General features: G+C 33.2%; 1 protein-coding gene and 1 long non-coding RNA gene across 2 annotated transcripts; one reads left to right on the top strand and one right to left on the bottom strand.

Annotated features, from left to right (window-relative positions):
* On the top strand, positions 1–25915 carry LOC133179262 (von Willebrand factor A domain-containing protein 5A-like). Its single transcript, XM_061314051.1, has 16 exons — positions 1–28; positions 2487–2689; positions 2956–3199; positions 3393–3520; positions 3755–3866; positions 3982–4086; positions 4250–4376; positions 9322–9463; positions 9571–9647; positions 12953–13067; positions 14185–14352; positions 14563–14743; positions 15565–15780; positions 15874–15993; positions 16874–17001; positions 25567–25915. The coding sequence occupies exons 1-16, from the start codon at positions 1–3 to the stop codon at positions 25735–25737; spliced, it is 2265 nt and encodes a 754-aa protein (XP_061170035.1). The 3' UTR covers positions 25738–25915.
* On the bottom strand, positions 19427–22535 carry LOC133179044 (uncharacterized). Its single transcript, XR_009720087.1, has 4 exons — positions 22169–22535; positions 21490–21586; positions 21119–21266; positions 19427–20835 (listed from the first exon to the last, which is right to left on the bottom strand). It is a non-coding gene; the product is annotated as an uncharacterized LOC133179044 (long non-coding RNA).

The raw sequence follows: 25915 nt of genomic DNA, 5'->3' as shown, positions 1-25915 counted from the left end.
ATGGCGATCGACTCTGTTGCTAACGGATGTACATGTACGCATTCTATATTTAAATATGATCGGGTGTTTCCCAGTAATATCTATTTTTGATTCCTGTAGATTTTAGTCAACTGACTCTCTTAGGATCGAGTCCATTTGTGGACAAATAAATGTTACTTTCCAGACAACCTTAAAGGAGCCGGGAATTATACATGCAGGCCCGAAAAGTCTATTTTTAAAGAGATAGAAGGTAAAGTATATTTGTAAACATATACCAGTCTGGTCGAACCCCCGAACGGGGGTAAACGGAAATAGGAAATCCATACCCCCAAACGGGGGTACGAGCATGCGCAGATGCTTAAAAATGTGCGTATTTCACGCAAAAAGTAGAGATTTACAAAAATAGCCGGTGCAAAGTAACGGGTCATTTGGCAAATGTAAAACCACTCAGAAATGATAGATTAAAGGTTTTTTAAGAGTTTGTATATTACAAAAATACAACTTTATTGTACAAATCGGGATTTATTCACTGGAAAAGTTGGCTATCTTTTGTTCTGTGACATCCAGGTAATTAAGATAAAATATTCGATAAACAGACATAAACCACTTATATTAAATTGAAATTATAAAAGAAATATATTATTTTACCTTATATCTTTTATTTTTGTTATAAAATGCACGAAAATGTGGTATTAATAATCGATTTATTTATGATCGTAAGTTTCAGTCCGCGTTTCTTCTGACTAGCAATCGACGGTCTTTACTATCGATAATCATGCCCAAGAAGTATAACAGAAATACAGTTAAAAATAAAATTCAATTGCAATTTATCGTATTTGTTGTCTTTTATGTCTTATAAGAATTTAAATAAAATGTTTGGTAATTTAATTGTTTTTTAAATAACTACGATTGTTTGGGGGAAAACACGATTATATTTATTTTTTTTTTAAATCTACATTCTAAATTAATATTTCTCTCATTCTTAGAATATTTTTTCTTGTGTTTCAAATTCCATAATTTAAAAAAAAAAATCGTAATTGAGACGTCACACAAATTAATAAATTATTTCATGAAATGACGGGAAATTTTCGTTTTTCCTACAGTATAAATTCAAAATATGGAAAACTTAACCTGTTGATTTTTTTCTATTGATATTTTACCAAATTCATAGAAGAAATAACAATATTATCGATCTTTTTTCCAAAGATAGATGATATAGGCAAGTTTGTTTATATTGGATACGGCAAGAGTTACCGTTCTTGTGCCTTGCATGACGGGACGGAAAACCCTCGTTTGAGGGTATACCCCCGTTTAAGGGTTCGACCAGACTGTATACGGCCGGGTGTTTACAGGTAAATTTAGGTCAAGCGTAGGAAGGGATGAAAATTTATACCTAACGTCGTTATTCAGTAGAATTTATATGTATACTGTATATTCACAAAATATTTTAGCTAGTAATTTATCCCTAATTCCTATCAAGTTGTGTTATGAATAATTAAACCCTACTGAACAATATGCACACCCATATATCATTGATACCTGATCAAAATGCAAAGAACAACTCAGTGGCGGATCCAGAAATCTTGAAAAAAGGGAACCCGACCAGTTTGGGGTCGGGGTAGGGGCCCACGGCCTTACCAAAAAAAAAAATTGATTCGTTAAATGTAATGTATATTTTGGACACAAAAGGGGGGGGGGGGCTAGACCCTACTCTTAATTTTCATTGTCACAGTGATTGTATCGACAGGACTCACCAGAGGGCGTTTTATGGTACGCTACAACACTTATAAGTGAAGCGTAGAGGGAACGATAACTCTGGGTTGAGATTGATCCGGATTTGTAATCTTTGCCGTTTTCTATTTAGCTCTCTTGTGTTGAACACCAATTACATCAGTTTAAAAAAAAATATACATGTACATGTACGTGGTTATAGTCAAGCAGCATTTATCAATATTGTACGAGTGCGTTCTGTATTCGGCAGACTAAGTAATTTTTTTAAAAAAAAATACACACTTCCCTGTACCATGAAGGCTACAAGTGTATAGCTAAAGTGAATTAGATAAAATGAATTAAATAATTATGTATATACATGTATATTACATTTACACGTACATGTATATGCTTCTCTGGTGATTCTTTCATTTGAACAGTGTGCAACACCATCAATTACTTTCTTGATTTTTTTTTTTTAACACCTTATTGATATATAAAATAACTACATAACACAATTATATGATGATTTTAGAGTCGAAGTCTTAGCCTGGACTCGTTTCGTTATGTACACCATCGCTAGAAGATCGAAAAGATGTGGACTACTATCGTTGTCTCAGAATCGGACGGGTAGGGAAAATAAAATGTTGTCCATCAGGCTACGATAATTGATTTATTTGAAATTCTAATTCAAATATCAGGAACAAATATTTAAGTAAACGTTCTTTTTAAAAATAAAAAGTCTTCTTTTTCTTCTTAAAAAAAACTTTGAGTAAAATTTAAACATTTAATCGCAGTTTCACTGAAGAAAATCAACATCCAGATTTCAATTCATGGATTCATAGCTAACGTGACCTCTGAACTTCATTACATTAACGACTCAGACGAGAACATCGAGACAGAGTTTGTATTTCCATTGGACACCGAGGCAGCGGTCTACAAGTTTGAAGCCGAGATAGACGGCAGGACAATTGTAGCAGAGGTTCAGGAAAAATCACAGGTACTTTCGGTGTAAAATATAAACAAAATTCTTATTTTCAATGTATATTAAATTTGGTATACTATTCGATCACTCACCTAATACAAACTTACCACTGAAACAAAATGCAATTGAATCCGAAAATATGGTGGCTGAAGCTTAGTTCAAAATGCACTGTATGTAAGATTTATTGTGCTTTACGCATTGCAGATTGCCATCTTTTCCGTTGATTTAATTCTTTAAAATATAGGGATTGCAAAGAATTGAAATTTATACTGTTGTATTAGGCGAAATCGACCTTCCGAGATGCAATCGATTCGGGTCACATGGCTATGTACATGGGAGAAGATGACAGAGCTGGTGATATATTTCGTCTCAAACTCGGTAACCTCCCTGCCAAGACGTCTGCCAAGCTCACATTTGCGTATGCACAAGAGATTGAAATAACGGCTGATAAAACAGGAACATTTATGCTTCCAACAGTTCTGAATCCAAGATATGCCCCCGACTGTGGTAAGTTATCAATTATACGTTCGCTTTGATTTACTCAAATTAATCCTGTAAAATTACTATTGGGAGGGGGGGGGGAGGAGGAGGGTTACGTTACAAGCATATTTCAGAAAAAAATTCATTAAATGATTACATTCTTTATGGGTTCTTCAAGCATCAGCGGATGAGTCAAAATTAAAACCAAACATGGCAAAGAACACGCTCTATGTTCAAGAGATGGACCAGTTCTATTATCCTGACTTTGTTATGAACCTGGAAGCTGTAATTATTGGTGGTAAAAAGCTTATGGTATCCGGAAACAAAATGGAATTTGACGTCTTCGCTGATAAAATGAAAAACAAAGTACTTAATTCTTTTTTTTTGGTTGTTGTTAATTTTGATTTCTGTTTCAAAAATTGACAAAAAAACAAAGTAACAATCAATGCTATATATCAGTCAAAAAGCAATTGCTATGAACTTAGTTAAATTGCAGATACTATTCAAAGTTAAAGAATTAAAGACACATAAGGACAGTCTGTAACTCGCATGAAAAGATGCTTACATGTATATGTTTCAGTATTAAATTTCAATTTACAGGAAGTTTTATCTACACGACTTGCAGGAGGATCGGATTTTTCCATTGTGTTGAACTACAGAGGCTTTGAGAAGCCAGAAGCTGTGCTTGAGATAGGCAAAAAAGACACTGAAAGTAAGAAACATATTTTGATTCATTAATTAAGCATTCCTTTTTCATAAAAACAAGTATTTAATCAATACTGGTATCCAAATCTCTTAAAGAATATTTCACCTTGGTTTATTTACAGACGTGTTTTTGTCGTCCGACATTCTGATGGTAAATTTTTCTCCAGAATTCAAGGAACTGGACACAAACATACCTTGTGAATTTGTGTTTATAATTGACCGTTCTGGTAAGAAAAGATACATGAATCTTGTACCTCAAATGTACACAAAACAATATGTATCTGATGTTAAATTACAATGAGAACAAATAAGTTATATTTGCAAAAAAAATTTCGTAGAAATCAATTTGTTGTATAAAAACTACATAAAGATTGTTTTACTATCAAACAGGCTCAATGATGGGCTCTCGTATTGAGAAAGCTAAAGAAGCCCTTCTACTGATGCTGAAGAGTCTTCCTGTAAACTGTATCTTCAATGTTGTCAGCTTTGGATCAAGTTATTCAAAATTATTTACAAGGTGAGCTTTAGTCAATTTCAAACTACAAAATACGGCATACTCACGGCCAGGAACACGTTAAGTTCCTAGACAGTACCGTTGTCAGAAGCCTTTAAAGTTAAGCACTAAAACTGGTTCGTTGTCATGAACATACAGGTGAGGTTATGATAAAATCTGTCCGGTGTCATGACTTGAGAAGACAGACTTTGAGAAGTTTTTCATTTTTCAAGTTAAATTATCTATAACAATGTCTGAAATTGCAATGGGAAACAGGGCTGACACCCTATTTCGTGCTGTATGAATTTCAGCCGTTAAAAACAAGTAATAAAAGAAGAGTTTGCGTTGGCGACATTAACTCTGTTGAAATCGCTTATGGATTTGATTCGTTTTCCTACTGAGATGTTATATTTTTCGTAAACAGAATATAATATACACACCAACTGGTGCAGACAGTATCAAGACGTGTCGTAAGCCTTTACAGAAAAATTGAGAACAAATTAAAACTGAAAATTTTGATTTATTTCAATTTTTGTCCGTTGTCATGACAAGATACGAAAATTCAGTCCGTTGTCATCGGTCCGTTGTCGCTACTTTATTGTACATGTATACACTACGATCTTATGTTGTTTTAGGTATAGTTAAGCATGCCATCAAAAAGAGAGGTGTGTCGGTAAATATTGTCGTTTTGTATATATTGTCGTCGGCGACAAAATGTACCTACCCTGACTGCACATATCGTCGTCCATCGATACATATTGTCGCCGGCGACAATTTGTACCGAGACGAGCCTTTTTTTCCTCCTGCGTTATGGAAGACAAAATGTACAGTCAAGCATCGGCACGTTTTGTCGTCGGCGACAATAAGTACTGTGACCATTGGCACATTTCGTCGCCGATATATTGTGATGAATATTTACTAAGGTCGTGAAGAGAGAGAGATTGACACACATACATAGAGAAAGAGAGAGAGAAAGCTAGACAGACAGAAGGATAGACAAAGTGTTTGGCTGATAAATAAGTAAACAAGTTGTATTTATTTAGCATTACTCGCAATACTGTAGGGAGAAACGGTGTTGCTCAGAAAATTGTGTCCAGCATTGTTAAACATTTAAACATTTACAGTTTATTCTTTTTTACTCGTTATATATACATGGATATGAGATTGAAAGTTATTTGTTCAGGAGAAATGTTACCTGGAATTCATTTTTTTGCTTAATTCTCATACGAGTGCCGATATAATTGGTGTAGGGGTTGACATTTTTAGCTCACCTGAACTGATAGCTCTAGTGAGCTTTTCTGATCACATTTCTTGTGTCGTCCGTCTGTCTGTCAGTAAACTTTTCACATTCTCAGCTTCTTTTCAGGAACTACTGGCCAATTTCAATTTCAACCAAACTTAACAGAAAGCAAACGTGGATAAAGGGAGTCAAGTTTGTTCAAATTAATGGTCATGACCTCTTTCAAGAAAGTACATGTATAGTTAAGAATTAGTGAAAATTTAGTAACATCTTTAAATAATTTTCTCAAGAACCATTGTGTCAAAAAAGTTGAAACTTACGTAAAAGCTTTATTATAAAGTGTAGATTCATTTTTATTCAGATCATGTCTGGGAAAGGGTGAGGCTACAATAGATGATCAAAGTTTTAATAAAATATTTAAGAATAATTCTTTCAAAATTTTCTTCTAAAGAACTTCTGGATCAGAAGATATGATATTTATGTGAAAGTACATACATGAAGTGTACTTTTAATTTTTTTTAGATTTTGACACGAAAAAGATCCTACACTTTTCAATGGCCCTGAGTTACGAGAATAGGTCTAAATTTTTGGCCCTCCACCGGCAAGTGAGATAATAAAACAACAAACAAACAAAAACAAAATCAATTTTGTTCAAATCATGACCCCCAAAGGTAGGGTGGGACCACAATTGGTGATAAAAGTTTTCCGTTGGAATATACGGTATACAAAAACTATAAATCTTCTCAAGAACCAAAGGCGGATCTAGCACTGGCGCACCCCACCCCCTCCCCCATCCCTATCCCACCCTTCCCCCTCAGTTTGATTTTTTTTTCATTTTCTTTGCTTTTGTAAATTCTGTTGTTTTAACCTGTATATACTCTCAATTTTTTCCACAGGTAAAATTTCATGATTAAATGATATACTTAACTTATATATACAGTAACACTCCTTCACACACAAACGATTTTTTTTTTTTTTTTTTTTTTTTGGCTTTTCAAAAAAAAAATCTGAACCGCACCCCCCCTTTCCCCGTTCTGAAATTTTTGGATCAAATATTGAGAACAGCAGTATGCCGGTGATTAGCGATGTTTATATGGAAGCAACCTCAAGTAGTGTAGATTCAAGTTTCTTTTAATCATGACCCTCGGGATAGGTTGGGGCCACAAAGGGCGATCAAAGTTTTACACAGGAATATATAGGAAAATTCTTTAAACTTTTTCTTCTCAACAACAGCAAAGCAATGATTAGTCATATCTATATGGAAACGTTGCCAGGCATTGTCATGCGACATGTACTAATGGACTACAATATGCTCAGTGAGTGTAGGTACACGTTGTCGCCGGCGACAATATTAACAGGACGACAAAATGTACCGTCACAATCACGCTGCATGAATAGCATACGAGATACGTCAATGTGATTTACACAACAATCACATTTACAAATCCACCAAAAACAAGAGGCCCATGGGCCACATCGCTCACCTGAGCACTTTGGTTCGGAAATGGCAGGAATCAGTTCGGTATTCAACAGTTCAAATATTAAAGGGGGGGGGGGTATGTTTGCATGAAAACTTGAATCTACACCACCTAAAGATGCTTTTGAACTAATATGACTAATACCTTTGTTTTCTAAAGAAGAAATTTTTATTGATATATCCTTTATAACCCTTTGTTTAACTATGATCCCCTGTTTGGCCCCTCTGTGGGATCATGATTTGAACAAATTTGAATCTACATTACTTGAGGATGCTTTTATTTTATGATGACCAATCACGTTTTTGCTGTTCTTGAGAATAAGATTTTTAATGATTTCCCCTATGTATTCCTATGTTAAACTTTGATTTGAATAAACTTGAATCTACACTACCTGAGGATGCTTCCATATAGATATGACCAATTATGGCTTTGCTGTTCTTGAGAAGAAGATTTTTATAGATTTTTCCTATATTATCCTATGTAAAATTTTGATAGCCCACTGTGGCCCCATCCTACCCCCGGAGTCATGATTTGAACAAACTTGAATCTACATTACCTGAGGATGCTTCCACATAAGTTTCACATTATCGGCTGTTGTCTTGCCCGATTTTTATTTTTCGTCGGTCGACCAATTTTATGCATGTCAGTCGGGTCAAGTTATTATTATTACTTATTTTTTTTTTTGCGTCTGTGACCGATTCAATTGAAGAACTCATTGAATAGTCCGTCCACCAACCTTCGATCATCGGCCGACCATCGGCATGTCGGTCGTCAGTCGGTCGACATTTAGGAACAACTGTCGACCTAAGATGAAATTCAAACTCCGGCCTAGCGAACGATGATCGGGCGACGGTTGGCCAACTAATAAATATTTTTTACTTTTAAAGGTATCGGTGTTCCTAGGAATTCTGCGTCGCCCGATACTAGTGTCGGCCGATCATGTTTTTTTCGGCCGACGATACGAAAATAATTTGGTCGCCCGACCATCGGCTTAAATGTGACCTAAGCATAACATTTTAATTTTGTTATACTGATGATATACAAGGAATTGTATATGTTTGCATACTAGCTAGGATGCAGGTTCCTAAGAGAAAATGAATTGAAAATAAAAACATCGCTGAATAGTTGGCACTTTGGTGTGAGCTGCTTTAAGACGACCCCGAGATTTAAATATATTTGTAATATGCTTTGTAGTTTTTGAAATAAAGCATATATTTGATCATTTCTGTTGCATTTTATTGATTTACTTACATGTTAAGAAAAATGACACCGGACCAAATAAACTTGACATGTACTGACAGTTTTTTTTGCTTATAAATTGCGATTTCTTAAAACATGTTAGCTACAAAAAGGCTGTCAGTTGCCAAATACATTGAAAATGAAGTTTCTCTTCATATTTTAAAATAAAAGAAGCATTTCGATGAATTAAATATAAGAAATATATAATTTTCCCGCTCACGATCATGGCTTCACACATGGGCATGTGATCGCCAACCAGAACTCCTCAAAATGTATTGTGGATATCAAATACATAAATCTTTGTATGGAATACTGAATGTTGTATCTGTTTCCCAAAATTCAAATTTATTCTTAGAATTAGTCAAAAACGTTAAAATTTAGGCATTATGTATAAATTCTTGTATCTTTTGCATGAAACCGGACGGATTTTATCATAACCTCACCTGTATGTTCATGACAACGAACCAGTTTCAGTGCTTAACTTTAAAGGTTTCTGACAACGGTACTGTCTAGGAACTTAACGTGTTCCTGGCCGTGATACTGTTGAAAACTTTGAATGGACTACTGACGGGCGACTCATTCGTGATAAGAACACCTGCAATTTACAATGAAATTTATTTTGTGCATTGTTTAATCAAGCTTATCTGACTCTTTTTCTTTAGCCAAAATGTTTATAATTATATTATTGTGTTCAAAACTTCTCATATTGTGACTGTTGAAAAATATATCTCGTTTTACCAGTCTAATTACGTTTAGATCACATGATGTTGAATTTGTAACATTTTATAACATTTTAGATGGCAATTTAATAAACCATCGAATGGCTTTCAAATGATTGCACATTTGTTGTAATCAATCATTATAATTGGATATTTGGAGACAATACATGTATATACATATATATAATATATATATATATAGAGAGAGAGAGAGAGATTGTAACTTTGTAGTTATGGGGAATGTCATTTTTTAATATTACAGGTGTGTATATGATGTAGTTTTCCTTTTTAAGGAGTTTAGAGTATAATGAGAAGAACTTGCAAAACGCTATGGATCTCCAGAAAAACATGATAGCAGATATGGGCGGAACTGAAATATATAAACCTCTGGAGGATATTTTTAAAAACAAACCCGCCGACTCCTACGCTAGACAAGTGAGTATCTTGACAATCAATTATTTTTAATATTGTTTTCTTCTTGAAAATACTTTAAAATTCATTAAGTTTTTGAAAAGACGCATAAATTCATGATCCTTCCATAGGTTTTCTTGCTAACGGATGGACAAGTTTGGAATGTTCCAGAAATAGTTAAGCTTGTGAAAAAACAGAAAAACACAAGGTATTGTATTACTATTCTCAGATGTCACAACTTTAATGAAGTATGATTCTTTGATAAGAATAAAATTTTCTACCTCTGATTGATTTATTTTTTGGGTCACCTGGGTTTACTCAGGTGACCTTTTGCTATCTGTTTTCGTCCGTCGTTGTGCGTCGTGTGATGTACGTGAACATTTTCAGCTTCTTTTCTGAAACCCCTGGACCAATTTCAACCAATTTTGACATAGCATTAATGTGTGAAGGTGAACAAAAATTGTGAATTTCATGATCCCTACCCCCATGGGGCCTGAGGGGTGGGAACAAAACCACTAAAAATAATGCAATCTTTAAAAATCTTCTTCTTTACTCCTGGATATCAAGCAGTCAAACTGTAGACATAATTGTTTTAAACACTGAGTCTTCTACCAAAATTGTGAAATTCATGGCCCCAGGGTCAGGGGTTCTCGTGTTAGGGCAGGGCTCTGTTGAATATGTACATGTAGTAAAATTGCATTATTTCTTAAAAATATTCTCCTCTGCTCCTGGGTATTAAGCAAACAAACTAAACGCACAGTTATGATGAGGAAGGGTGCCTCCTCCAAAATTGTGAATTTCATGGCCCCTGAGTCAGGGGTTCTGGTGTTAGGACAGGGCTCTATTGCGTTAACTCTTTAAGGAGGTTCGATCCTGAACTTTTGAGCAGATTTTGGTCTGGACCTTTATTTCTAAAATTCTGCATCATTTTTAAGATCTAACATTAAATATGGATTCTACAATGCAAATTAAACTATATCCGATGAAAAAAAAAATGCAATTAAATTCCATTCAAATAGGATTAAGCCAGGAACTATATTTTGTGGCGGAAGGTTTTTTAGAAGAAAATTATCAATTTTTCCCTTTTGAAATATATACAGTACTGTTAAGTTTAGATTCCTATTTTTCCATGCCGGTTGTACACAGAGCTGTTTTTGCAGTGAAATGTTTTATGCTGGCTCTGAAATATCTATTAAATTATTTCTTATGAATTCTTTTATTGTATTGTGACAAATATAGCAAATATATTCTGAAAGTCCAGGAAAAAATTGAGCCAATTTTAACATAAAATTAACACTTTTTTAGTAATATCTAAAAATTTACATAATAGACCCCCACTTTTGTTTTTCTTTTCTGAATATATAAGATACCGTTGATCAATCTGCTTAAATTCAGCAAAAGTTTTTAAGAAATAAGGTATCATTTAAAATGTTTTATTGGGTTGTAAATACGGGTTGGTCATGTGATCAAATCCCATAAAGCCCGAAGGGCTTTATGGTAGATTTGATCACATGCCAACCCGTATTTACATCCCGATAAAATTTTAAAAATGATACCTTGTTACTTATATTTACATTTGTGATTTATTACAAATAGTAAGGTACTAAACTTTTAAACATATAAATGACTTATTTTTTTTCAAAACTCAACGGTATGACTTGAGTGTGTTGAACACGTCTATCACTTATGACGTCACTATGAAATTACGTGGATCGTTTATGACTAAACAATCAATTTATGGTCACATGACGAACGTGTTTTACACAGGTGTAAAAACGCCTTGTTCAAAAAGTGTTATGTAAGGAAAAACATTTGCAAATGTATATATAAGACTTTAAGATAATTTTCGTGCTTGTTAAATTTTTAATGCCAGAAAAATCACATTTTGTGAGTGCAGAAAGGTCAAATAATTGATTATGCGAAGCAATTTGAAACTTTTTCTTAGTCACAATTTTAATGTGTCTTTTTTAAATAGACTAATAGTTTATTTTGTCCCATGATTTATTTGGATAAAAACATGGGAGGGAAAACGTCGAAGATGTGATTTTTGATTAAGACACAAATTTCAGTGCGAAAAGGTCATATGAAATGTACTGTAGCGCCAAAAGAAGCATATTGACCCCCATTTTTTGTTCTGATTTTTAATTAAGCTATGTGTGTAGAAACTAAAAATATACTTGACAAAAAAAGTTTAAGACTTTAAATATCAGGATCCAACCTCGTTAAAAATCTTCTCTCCCTCTGTATACTAAGCAGATAAACTATGTTCATGGTTATAATGATCAAGGGTTCCTCTTCCAAAATTTTGAAATTTGTGGCCCCAGGGTGAGGGGTTCTGCCAGGGGGGAGGAGGGCTCTATTGATTTTCTTTAAAATATTCTTCTCTGCTCCTGGTCATCTAGGAGATAAATAGAGTATATAAAGTTGTAATAAGCACGGATGTTTTTTTTACCAGATTTTGAAATTTTTTTACCCTTTGGTCCTTTTATTAATTTTTACTGAAAGAATTTATTCCCATTTGCTATTCACCTATAATAGTTAATCACTGTAAATAATGTAACTTAAAAGGTCAGTTGAATAATAAAATTATACAAGAAATTTTATAATATTTATTACAAAAGTACTTTCATAGTTTTTAAGAGTCAGGTAAAGTTTTGATTAATAGATAAATAAAAATGGGTCAAAATTACCATATCCTTGTTCAATTATACATAATCTTTAAAGAGAAGGAGAGGCCAATGCGAGGGGGAATGAAATGTGTTAACAAATAGTGCTCTAGAACTATTGTTTTGTATTGTTTTGCATAAAGATAGTGACAAATGGGGGAATGTACAGGCAAAGAAAATAGATCAACTTTAAGATTTGTTATTGAGTACTAAATTAATATTTTGCTGATCCCTGATTATCCTATTTCTCTTGCTTTTGGGCAACATAGCTTTATTTATCAGCTATTTTTGTTTTAATCTATGGATCGTTACATTATACTCAGGTGATTGTTAAGGCCACTGCGCCTCTTGTTTCTTTATTCTAACGAACATTTACTAAAAATAGTAATTTGAAATTCTTTCACAACGCTAGATTACTCTGTCTACAGTTTCCGCATAGTGTAAATTATTACACTTTAATTTGGATGGAAAATTTAGCAATGGCTTTTAAAAGAAGAGTAATATATATTGCACAGTTCTTCAAAAAGCCAGTCCTTGCACCTAATGCTTTGGATCTGAATTTCATAAATTTTTGTACTCGAGTAAACTTAAGCCTATGAATAAATTTCCTTTATTGATGTTGCAATAGTTTCTAGTTCCAATTACATGTATTGTGTTTCTCGTCCTTTATTATGAATACAAAGCAGTAGAGAGTCCGTCTAGTCAGAGACGTCTGGTTTGTTTTCGTATCTACTGATACAGACTATACAATTTGTATGTTGGAAAATTGATTATTGAATGATGAAAAAAAATGAATTTCTTTTACCTATAAAAAATTTAAATATATGAAATTGTGTTCCTTATGTAGAATCTTTACATTTGGGATTGGAGATGGTTGTTCAACAGAACTGATAAAAGAGGTTGCAAAAGCAAGTAGAGGAAAGGCCACTTTTGTCAAAGACAATGAGAGACTAGCATCTAAGGTGAGAATTTGATCATTAGATTTATATATGGTATTACTTCAGTTCTGCTTTAAATCATATCTATCTTAATTCCTCAGACCAAATAAACAAGGTATACATTTTAAGGTAACTTAAGTTTGTTTGTTTATTGTTGTTAAACGCCCATCGAGAGAATTTTTCACTCATATGGAGACGCCACCACTTACCAGTGGAGAACTGCAAATTTTGACCTATAATCGGCACTTAGGACTATTGAGCAGTGAGGGATCTTTTTCGTGCCAGCACCTGCTGCGACACTGGACCTCGGTTTATACGGTCCCATCCCAAGGACCGGTCTCCACGCCCCACAGTGGGATTCGAACCCGCGACGTAAGGATCAACTCCATACTCCGCAACTCTAGAGCAAACGCTCTAACCACTGCGCCACGCGGGCGACTAGGTAACCTAAGTCAATTACCTCAGTCTTCATTTCTTTTTCGTCGTCTTCGAGCGTCGTCCGTCGTGTATGAAGATTTTCATCAGATTTACTGAACATTTTCAGCTTTGCTACATATAGAAATTTCATTGGTCATAGATCTTGCGTCACTTGATAAATACTGTATCCAGTGACTACATTGTAATTAAATTCACAAAAATGACTTGATCTTGCAGCAGACAATCACGGGATTGTGGAAATAGAATGGACGTGTCATAAAATTCCGTGGCTTGAGGTGACGGGCCCCTGGGTCCAGGGTTCAGACTCCGTGATGCGGCTAAGTTAGTCATGTATTGAAAATGCAATTATTATATCTAATCAATTCTTCTTTACTCATAGACATTTAGCAGACAAACTGTTTCATGATCATAATGAGAATGTAATTTTCTACCGAAATGTGAAATTCATGGCCCCTGGGTCAATGGTTTAAGTCAAAAGGATTATCACCTTTCAATTTTTTTTATATAATAAAATTTTCATGCTATTATTATCATCCATGTAGAAAATTCATATTTTCTGATAATTCAGTTATTCAAGGTTCTAATTTCTCAAAATGTATATTTTGATGGGCGCCATTGCTCTGCGCCATTGTTTTTATTTCATCTGTATAGAATGCCATCGAAATATGTCGTTAATTTCATTAGACATTGCGAATTTATTTAGATCATGTCTGTAATGAAAAGCAGTGTACAATGTGGAATTACGGATGTCTCTTTAACTTGGAACCTTCCTGAAGGATGCTCCGTCATTAATGCCTCAGAAGAAGTCCCGCCAGTTTTTCAAGGAGACAAGCTTATCCTCTATGGAATCATATCAAGAGATATATCCAAAGTATACCCTAAACATTCTCTTGTATGTTAGAATCAGTAATGATAATCAACAATAGGCAACTATAAATAAACTTATTTAATTTCATTCAGTTATTAAAGAAATACATGTATATATAGCATCTATGATTTTATTTTTCTTTCAAATACGATACATGCTCATGTAGATTTCAAAATTAATACTTGAGAAATATTTGATTTTGATTTTTAATAGCGATTTCCTGGCAAAAGTTCAATGAAACTGGCTGGTAAAGCAGGGGACAAGAATGTGGAATACAACATGGATTTTACTTTAAGTGCCACAAGCAGGTCAAGTAACAAAGATGAATCATGTCCACTTCATAGACTAGCCGCTAAAACCAGATTATCAGAGATGGAAATGAATGGTGCTGATGGTAAGGCTTCGTATTATAATACGTGTAATTGTGAACAGTGTTTAGCAAAAATCACAAAAGAACAATTTATCGACTGATTTTAATAATTCTTTTGGAAAGTCCTTTTTTGTTTCATTGGGTTGTGTTTCATACCAATTGGTAGGCTTTTGTTTTTATACAAAATTTGACTACGGAATGTTCCGTCTACCTGATCAATACAAAATGGCTCACGGTGGGTGTGATCTGTCAACAGGATGCTTACCCCCTTCTAGGCACCCATCGTTGGAATTCTGGGGGACCGTATTTTATGCCCAGTTTACAAATTTGTATTGTTTGTAGATTTATTTTTGAGACTGATCAGTTTGATATCCTCACCTTTTTCATTTTAATTAATCTCATTCTCTACGGAAATGTAAAAAAGGCATATACACAATACCATCTCTCTCTCTCTTAAACGTAGCTGACTCGTAAGACAACGTTCATCCTCGCCTTTTGAACATTTTATTGCTTGTTCTTTCAACGGCAATATTAAAATATTTTTTTCGGTAAATAGAGGAAAAAATCGCATTAAATGTATTTTCACATGTGGGACCTAAGGGTTGTGGCCTAAACCTTCAACAATAATTCACTTTTTGAAGCTTCTTTAACCTTGAAAACCAAACTTACATGTAACTCACAACTACATGTATATACTTTTTGATGATTATTGAAATTCTTAGCTCATATCCTTTAATAATTATATCATTTTCGTTACAGTCAAAGACTTATATGACTAAGCATTGATAAGATATGACAATTCTTACAGTATCATGATGACTCCTTTCTATTTGCTTTGATTTTAGAGCATGAGATTGTGGTCCTAAGCACCGCAGCCAATGTTACAAGCACACAGACAGCATTTGTTGGTGTGGACAAAACAAGTGGTGACGTAATATCAAAATGTCAAGACACAGAACAGTTAAAAGAGGAAATGATAAGTCACACAATTTCACGAAAGCGGAAATACGGAGGAAATATCAAACGCAAAAAAGCCAAATGTGCAAATTTTGGAGGTGCAGGTAAAGCATTAGATATATAATAATTAAAGCTTTGATTTAAGGGACATTAAGCTTAATTTCATTTTTCACAAAGATGCTTCCACCTATTTCTAGTTTTACTACCGAAGAAGAAAAAGGCAGCATCAAAAGCAAAACAGGCATACAGAGCATGCAGTCCAGCAACCTCAAGATGCCGCAAGTTGCTAAAATCTGAAGATTCGGATTTGGCTTTAGGTACATTAAAGCACAATATACACTGTACATGTATATCAAGTATGGAGAAAACAGACAAAACATTTACAAAAGAGAAAATTTAATATTGCTATATATAGCACAGTAATGAATAGGTACAGGTATACATGTATAAAACTTGGCCTTTTAAAAAATTGTAATTCATCATATATAATTACTCAAACGTGGATTTTTTTTAATTTGAAAGACTCTTTCGTTATTTCCCTTGGGAAAATATTTCCCATAACTGAAAATATTGAGAAAAAAAAATCAAATTTTCCATGAATATATCTGTCTCATTCATTTTTAATTATATTTAATTTTTAATTTGTTATAGATATATAGATTAAAGATATTAACCGTCTTGTAAAACACTTGTCATTACCCATGGATGTTTTCCAACAGCTTTGAAGCTTTTTTTTCTTACTTAGCAAATGCAACCGTGTATTTTTCCTAATTGTAAAGGGAAAATATAGTCATCTCATGAAAATTATCTTTAAAAAAATTAATGTTAGTTTAAGAATAATCAACAACTCACAACCATTAATTTTTTGTGTAGTTGTATCAACTGGAGAGATAAGTGTACAAGATTGAATCTAATTTGATTTTTTAAAAATTCAGATATTTCATAGATTATGGTCTTTTATGTCATGTCGTGAATACAACGTTAATGAAAATATGACTCCATTTGTGCATGATATAAAAACTTACCATATTTGCATCAATAAACAATGTGTAAATTTTGTAATATGCCTATAGTGGGCGGGCGTCTTAATATGAGCAAAAATTAATGAGCATAAAGTCATAAACACGTGCACATTGTAAGCTGATCAAAATTCATACTTGAACGCAAATAAAACTTACTGTAGACTTTAATATCTAGATGATACATCTAAAATGATAAAGTTGGTCGAGAACCAGAGGTTTGACGGATCCTGGCAGCTGAATAAAACTTTATCTGAAATACTCGGCTTGTCTTTGAATAAAATAAAGTCAGCTTCTGTTGTAAAGGTATGTATGTTTATGTATATTCAACATGTGCAAGGCTCACTGATTCTACAATTAAAGAGTTTTTTTTAATGTTTTTAACCAGAATACCTTCAGCCTTGTCTTGTCTGTCGATCCGTCTGGCTATCTATCTGGAGAACCGTGGCACTCTATGAAATAAAATTCGTACAGATATACCTTCTGTCAGTTAACTATTTTTAAAAACTTAAACTTATCAAAAAAAACATGTAGACTATTTTCTCTCCTAACTGGCATCTAATAGTCTCACAATTTTTCCTACAGATCTATGTTTTATTTGATCATATAAACTGCATAATTAGACTGTATTTCCGATCAAAAAAGAAATGCATGATAGAATTTTAATGAAACATTCAAACACGAAAATTCTTCAGAGACTTACGTGTTGATAATAAAATTTTAATGTTGTTTACAATAGGGCTACAATAAACATGTCATAATTATTGAATGATTTTACAACCATACACATTTCAATTTCCTTAAAGTTCAAAATATGATATTCCCTAAGCCTTCACTAATGATAGTCTGACAACGTCTTCCCATGGACGAATTTGAGTGTAGGTATGTTATTTCACTCTTATTGCAATGCTTGGGTCAGCTGTTGCAGGGTCTTGGCTTGCTGTTGTCTTTAGCAGATATCCCTATTCAATTTGCCTCATGCATGCTCAATGATGTATAAAATCAAAGATTTAGATGGCTTTGACCGAACTGAATGTTGTGACTTTACAAGAAGGTACGTATTAAACAAGCCGTATGTGGCTTTGCATTGTAATTTTGAAATACGGCTCCGAGATATTACATTACTGGAGGTAGGACATCCTCACTATATAGCGTTGTGTCTTTAAGTTATTTGAATAGGAATTTATCAAGTTCGTCCTGTTTGTATAAGAATATCATTCCATGCCATCGTGACACTAAATATACCTCCCAGACAAAGTTTTCCGCACAACATTCATATACGATGGACATAGACTGACTATTTCATCAAGCTCAATTCGCAATACAAATTTGGAATAGAAGATTATAATAAGCAATCTACTTGCTTGTATTGTTTTGGCCATACTCTGTTGGTCTGAGACCTTGTCGATATTGGCGGTGTTCCGAGTCAAAAATGCTATGAATAGGTCCTCAGATGCAAATATCATCTCTCCTTTGCTGATTGCAAACGGTTTGATATTATGTTCTGTACAATAGTTAAAGCTGTGGGAAACGTTGTTGTCGAACGTTTATGACACTGCTTGAAAAAACACCTTTACAAAACTTTACTTGCAAAGTAAATCTCATTAAAGGTGCTCCAAAAAGCAAGGTCATCTTTGTATTAACTTTACAAAAAGTAAAGGTGAAAAGGTAACCTTTACTTACACGAAAAGGTAATTAAATTTAACCTTTCACCTTTAATGCTGCATTAAAGTTTATATATATATATATATATATATATATATATATATATATATATATATATATATATATATATATATATATATAATGAAACTTTTTAAAATCCTTACTTGAATACTGACTTTTGTTTAATACACTCGTACTTAAGATTTCAACAAATGGTTTTTGACTTTTAATAAATAGGTATCTGATGTGTCTATTGTGTTACCCCCCCCCCCCCCATTTTGTTAAAATCGATCTTACTAAAAATACACAAATTTTCAAGCGTTATATCAATTTCCAGTTGTATTTAGTATTAGAGATTGTCATCTACAAAATGTAAAAATTTATACTATTTTTGTATACTGTAGACGGACAATCAAAAATGTAAAAATGGTATCAGATATCAGAATATAGATATAATAAACTTTCAAATTTCCTATGACTTAACCTTTAAGTTATCTGATTTGCTGGTATCTGATAGATGGAGAGCTCTTTTTTATTTGCTTTTAGTTTAGATATATTGGAACCTTTTCTGTTATAATTTCTGCTTTATAAATATCTACCAAAAACAGTTACAAACATTACAAGATTACATCTTTTACTAGAACAGGCAATAAAATGACAAAGAATAAAATAAAAAAGGTTAAAATACAATACAATATTATTCATCCTTTATGGTGCATGTACATGTGTCAAAACTTCGCAGTTTAAATGGAACTAAAAATGCCTTACTCAGTTATTACTCAAGATCACTGATGAGAAACTACGCAACATAAATATGGCAAAGTACTAGTATTTCCAATTTAAACTATTAAAGGCTATCTAATGAGTATTTATGTACAGGTTAATAATGTTGACATCTTGTAAGCATAATGGTGTAATTTACATATTCACAAAATAAAGAAACAAAATTGCTTAAACATCTATTAGAATATAGCTTCAGAGGTAGTTTTGCAAGATGCATAAGTAAATGCATGTGTCCAGCTTCACGCAGTGAGCCGGTTTGAGCTTGACTTTATACTTTGGATTAAATGTTATATGTGCATTGTGTCTGTGGTAGGAGATTGTGTTTGCATTGTGTCCATCTTCACACGCCTTGGAAAATATGTAACTGGTTGTGGTAGATGCTTGAGTGCTTGCGTATGTGTCCAGCTTCACACATTTTCATGTATGTGCTCGACTTCACACGCCTTGGAAAATATGTAACTGGTGTTGTGGCACATGTTGTATGTTTGCATATGTGTCCAGCTTCACACATTTTCATGCATGTGCTCGACTTCACACGCCTTGGAAAATATGTAATTGGTTGTGGTGGATGCTTGTGTGTTTGCATATGTGTCCAGCTTCACACATTTTCATGTATGTGCTCGACTTCACACGCCTTGGAAGATATGTAACTGGTGTTGTGGTACATGTTGTATGTTTGCATATGTGTCCAGCTTCACACATTTTCATGTATGTGCTCGACTTCACACGCCTTGGAAAATATGTAACTGGTGTTGTGGCACATGTTGTATGTTTGCATATGTGTCCAGCTTCACACATTTTCATGTATGTGCTCGACTTCACACGCCTTGGAAAATATGTAATTGGTTGTGGTGGATGCTTGTGTGTTTGCATATGTGTCCAGCTTCACACATTTTCATGTATGTGCTCGACTTCACATGCCTTGGAAAATATGTAATTGGTTGTGGTAGATGCTTGTATGTTTGCATATGTGTCCAGCTTCACACATTTTCATGTATGTGCTCGACTTCACACGCCTTGGAAAATATGTAATTGATTGTGGTAGATGCTTGTGTGTTTGCATATGTGTCCAGCTTCACACATTTTCATGTATGTGCTCGACTTCACACGCCTTGGAAAATATGTAATTGGTTGTGGTGGTTGCTTGTGTGTTTGCATATGTGTCCAGCTTCACACATTTTCATGTATGTGCTCGACTTCACACGCCTTGGAAAATATGTAACTGGTGTTGTGGTAGATGTTGTGTGTGCTCGACTTCACATGCCCTGGAAAATATGTAACATTGGTTGTGGTTAATGCTGGAGTGTATGCATATGTGTCTTGCTTCACACAGAGAGAAAAGTTTTGTGTGCTCTTTTCTACAAGATAATGATTATTTAAATATACTCCGAATACATCCTCTAAAGAAATGGATAATCATAATGAGTTACATACTAAGTTCCTCTGTGCACAATATACACAATTTTACTGAAATTAAACTTGTGCAAAAACTCTCTTGCTGAATAACTTTCATTATTATAAATGCTTGAATGTTCGTCTATAAATTTTCAGATATTTTCTAGTCAGTGTGTATATTCTTGATCACGATGGCATCCATATTTGATTCCCCTCTCTGTCATCTTTTCTTGGTCACCAGTTAATTCAACAGTAGGATGGATACTCAGATCTCTCGGGTGTTGGACAAAAGGAGTGCTAATAATAAACATAATCTTCGAAATTATAGATAATAATATCCATTTCTTTTCCAGCTTTGCATAAATTAGTTATCTTTTTAAATTAAAGCACATCTGCAATATCCCTGAAAACTTGCCAAGATACTTAATATGTTTGTAGCATGCTTTAACTACTTTAATTTTATTTGTGGAATTTTAGAATAATAGAAAAGCAAGTTCATATATAAAAATGAAATGTAAAAGATCTTAATAATGAAGATTCATTTACACAATGTGATAACACATTGAAGTCAATTCCTCACCTGACTTGCTCGTAATTTATCTTCATAATGGAGTTGATTCTGTGATGATCACTTTCAATCATTTAAAAAAACTTCTTTATCTCAAACTATCTGAAGGTCATCCATCTTCCCAACTGCCACTCACCCAAAGTGTACCGAAACTTCTGACCTGTATAATATCCAAATTCAAGATTAAAATAAAAAAAATCTCTTTACAATATTGGTCTCTTTAAAAAATGCGAGAAAATAATTTTAAATACTTTTCTAAAGATGGAATAATGTGGTGAGTACCTAACAATGTTTAAAAATATTTTGATCTCTGTACAGTGATAACATATGAAAAAGTCATGTCCCTTGTAATTGAAAAAAATTTCCATTCTTAAGGACATTACCCAACATAGAAATAATGTACATTTGTCTCTGGCACAACCAATCCACAAGAGACCTTTCCATACTTAGCACCATGCATTAGCTCTCCACTCTTTGTTTCTACAAAAGATAAATTATGAAAAGGTAATTTTTTGACTGTTAAATCAGATTAATTATTTTCCAACAGTGATGAATAGAATATTTGATTTCCTTAATAATCAGGGACATATTATTCATGTTTATCTCAAATGAACAAAGTTTGATCCCCCCCCCCTATCTCCACTACAAAAGGAAATAAACTGACTCAGAAACTCTTAATTCAGTGAGGTAAAGGAAATAATGGCATCAGACAAGGAAAGATTATTAATCATTTTTTCAGTTGAGATGAGATTATATCTTTTAAACATTTTTGGGGTTAATATATTTTTAACACCCCCCCCCCCCCCGCATCAAACAAAAAAAAGTCGCCCCTTTATTTAGCTGTCCTAAATCTATATAAAAAAAAAAATTAATGATTTTTTTCATTTTAATTTATTATATCTTGACACTATACACAGTGGTAGTAGATGCAATAAATTAAGAGGTGACCCCTCCCCCCCCCCCCCCCCCCAGATGTTACGTCTGAAATGTTAAACGACTGTTGTTCAATATCTTGAAAGACAGAAAACAGTTATACACAACAATTAAGAACATTTTCATTACCTTGCAGTCAGTGTCGAGTGACACACGTAAACAACATCCCGCAATTTCTTTGTTTATTCTTGGCGGAATTTTGTGGCCTTGTAGACTGGTTCCCATACATTGCAAGTGCCCTGAATAAGTCATACGCTTATTGGTTTTGTTTATAAGAGGTAATATCAGTAATATGTCCCGTTCATTTGACAAACTTTACTTTAAAATACTGAAATATATATTATCATATTATACCGATGTTTTCCACCTCAGTATTGTGTAATCCTCTTCATTCAAGTCTTCTCGAATACAAAACGAACGATTTACTTTTAACAGTAACCCAAATATGGCACTGTGTATTCGGTTGAATAGCCAATCATTTCAAATCAAGTTGAGCGGGTCTCATCGAATTTTCTGGTATTTTTGACGAAAATATGCAACCAGTGATCAGTTGATTTAATACCTTTTCATCTACCGGTAGATTTAAGGAGGTTATTGCTTGGAAAACTGCTCGAGCTCTCGGGCTGGCAATTGGCATGCACTGCAGTGCAGGTTTGTTTACGTTTTCCATCTGTTTTCAGCATACATTGTGGAACATTGAAACTGACGAAAGTCAGGAAAAACTACGCTAAATATGTATTTTAGATAAGTAACTTGATAAATTGGGGATAATGTTCCATTTTTTCTGTAAAGGATCATGGGTTAAACAAGACCAAGAAAAAACAATTCTAGGTCACAGTTTTAGAATGTTTATCTGTTTACATTAATGCTAGAAAAAAAATAGAAGCCAGGGTAGGGGCAATGTTCTTAATAGAGGGCAAGTTAGGTTATATTTTATAGATATTATTTTGTATTCTAAACCATGTCCATTTTTCAAAAACAGGTTCTAGTGAAATCAATTATGCAGTTTCTTGAAGGAAAAAAGTCATGGATGACAACAATGTATGATTTACCAGACCAAGGGATACCAATGTTTTTTGACGGTACTTGTACGTATTAGTTTTAAAAAAATCAATAAATGGTATCATTAAAATGTTACTTAAACAATTATTTACATTATCAATTGCTTGACTTGTTCGGGAGTCAGTATAATTATACATTTCTGTTTTCAAAAAATGTGTTACTACTTTTTCCAGGCTCCACCTACTCAGCTTACTGTGAGAGAGTTAACACCTTATTGACAGATCTTTCAAGAAGAAGAAACACTTGAGAAGGGTTCAATAGTTTAATTTTATAGATGGCAAGTATTGCTTAGACCTAAAGTATTCTTTAATTGTGAAGAAAACAAACATAAGGGTGTTTGGCAATTCATAATTATTAACTGTGATTGCATTGTGTATTTTTAAAATCATTCTTTGGTATGCTTCAAACTCCAAAGTATTTATGAAAACATTGACTATATTTATCCAGATGTATGAAATGTTTATCAAAGTATGAATTCCATTTTAGCATGTTATCTTCAAAATGAGGGACCTGTCAACTTTTACAATTCCAAGATCAGGAAATAATTCATGAGCAGCAACATGCTACTTGGAGAAAGGTACATATATCCTAAACCATAACTAGAGTATCATACTATAGCTCGATAAGCAGCAACTATTGGTCCTTTTGTAACCTGATTACTAAGAAGGAAAATGGAGTTAATTATATGTGTTCAGTAATTATCCATAGATACTGATGCCAGTACTTTTTCACAAATTATCTTGCAAGTAAGACAAACATTTTCCAATTCTGCAAAAGTATCTTAGCTACAGAAGGTCACAAGAAATCTTATACATGTATTACTCCTACATTAGTATATTTTGTAAATAATCCTTTCAAAAGAAATATTAGGTAATGATAAACAAAGAAATTACAGAGTCATTAAATTTTAATCTTAGGGGTAAGATAAAGGCTAGTGGCCCAGTCCATTTATATTATAAAATAAGTTAACAACAACATGTTCATCTGTTTGTATCTGTCTTATTTAATAAGATTAGCATCGTTTTTTTGGTAAAAATAAAGGCTGACATTAATGGTTCAAAATATTTTCTTTTTGAGGTTAAAGGTCATGTATGAAATTTTTATTTATTAATATGGTTGCATCTTGTTTCAATTTTCATTAGTCATGATACTGTGAATACTGATATCACAGTTTATTTGAATTTATAACACATATGCCTATGAAAATATTCATATTCATGTCACTCATAATATATATATATATTTTTCTTTGAAGGAAAACAATAGAAGACTGCCTGCATGAGAATAAAAGTTTTGGACTCTGAAAAGGAAGGTGTGACACAATATATATCTGGACAGTTGTTGATTTCCACAGAAATGCATGTTCAGTAACAAGAAAGCAGAGCACAGTTTCATGTCAATTCAAATCTTTAAATTCAAGGATGAACAATTGGTTCTTTATACGAAACAAAATGACATGTTTGAAAAGGATTTTGGTGAAATGTACTCTGTCCTGGATACTTATTTATGTGTATTGGATTTGCAGGATAGACTATGAACAACAGATACTGTCAAGAAATTTGATGTTTTTGATTATATGTTTGTATAAAAATGTTTGGTATAGTAATAAAGAAAGTTTAAGTCAATCTGTTGTTACTTTGTATATTAAGTATGATGTCCAGACTTCTTTTGCAGTTTCAATTTGGAAGGAAAAGCTTATTTATTATATGCACAAGCTTTATTCAGAAGAATGGAAAAAGTAATTATTAACTTTTGTGGCTATTAAAGATGGTATTTAAGTAAATTTAAGATTTGTAATTATCAGCTTTAATGAACCCCAAATACTGTGTTTTATGTTTGTAAATATTAACTTTACTTTTTTGTAAAGTCAAGAAAAAGTGGGACATTACATCATATTTAAGTGCATGTAAAGTTAATGTAAAGGTTACCTTTTCCAACTTTGACTTTTTTCAGAAAAGCCAATTAAAGGCATTGTAAATAATAAATTTACATTATCTTTACTTGTTTTGTAAAGCCAAATTTTCATGCAGTGTGAAGATATCACAAACCAATGAAGAGACCACATTCAAAGATAATTTTATATTACTCAACGTATTATTCCTATGTAGGTGTATTAGCAACTGAAAGAAAGTGCGCCATCTCTACCCTGTCATTGATGTTACGATACACCAGATGCCAATACAGTCCAATTTTTCACACTGAAACCTGGCATAATATATAATTTGCTCTTTATTTTTCCTGTATAAACGATGAACTCGAGTACTTTTGAAATATTAATATATTTTAGCGTGGTTAGTTAAGATACCATAACAAAAAATACACCACAACAAAAAAAAAAAAACCTAAGTCGCATTTAGGTAAAAATATTTTGTCAAATATTTAGTCATTTTTATAATATATACATGTTATTAGTCTCGAGACTTTTGTCAATTGTACTTCACTGAATTGGTAACTTCTTTTGACAGGATGTAAATGTCTGGGCCACAGCTCTTGCAATAGCATTCTTGAGAAAAGATTGGAAGGAACAGAAGGCGGAATGGGAAATGATCGAAGAGAAAGCATTAACATGGCTAAGGTCGAAAGATCATGAGGGGAAGGATATAATGCAGGAAGCCATGGCATTTTTGTCGGCGTAATATCGACCTAATGTTATTTCTTTCTAAAATGCAAGTTTACATATGATTTTGTGCCAGGAAAAAATGACTTTTTAAATAATGTTCAAAAAAATGAAAATGGACTGAAGATCCACGGCTTGATTTTTTTTAAATCCAAGTTTATTCTATATATTAACATATTATTCATACGAGGGTTGTT

This window comes from Saccostrea echinata, unplaced genomic scaffold (genome assembly GCF_033153115.1).
Source record: "Saccostrea echinata isolate AGI-Se365-2 ecotype Australia unplaced genomic scaffold, CSIRO_AGI_Sech_v1 ptg000004l, whole genome shotgun sequence".
NCBI classification, from domain to species: Eukaryota; Metazoa; Mollusca; class Bivalvia; order Ostreida; family Ostreidae; genus Saccostrea; species Saccostrea echinata.
The sequence above is the reverse complement of the archived record's forward strand: the minus strand, read 5'-3'. Positions and strand labels throughout refer to the sequence as shown.

Coding starts and splice junctions, on each gene's coding strand:
- LOC133179262 (XM_061314051.1), top strand. CDS start 1: ATGGCGATCGACTCTGTTGCTAACGGAT. Junction 29..2,486: donor CGACTCTGTTGCTAACGGAT/GTACATGTACGC, acceptor ATTTAATCGCAG/TTTCACTGAAGAAAATCAAC. Junction 3,867..3,981: donor AGGCAAAAAAGACACTGAAA/GTAAGAAACATA, acceptor GTTTATTTACAG/ACGTGTTTTTGTCGTCCGAC.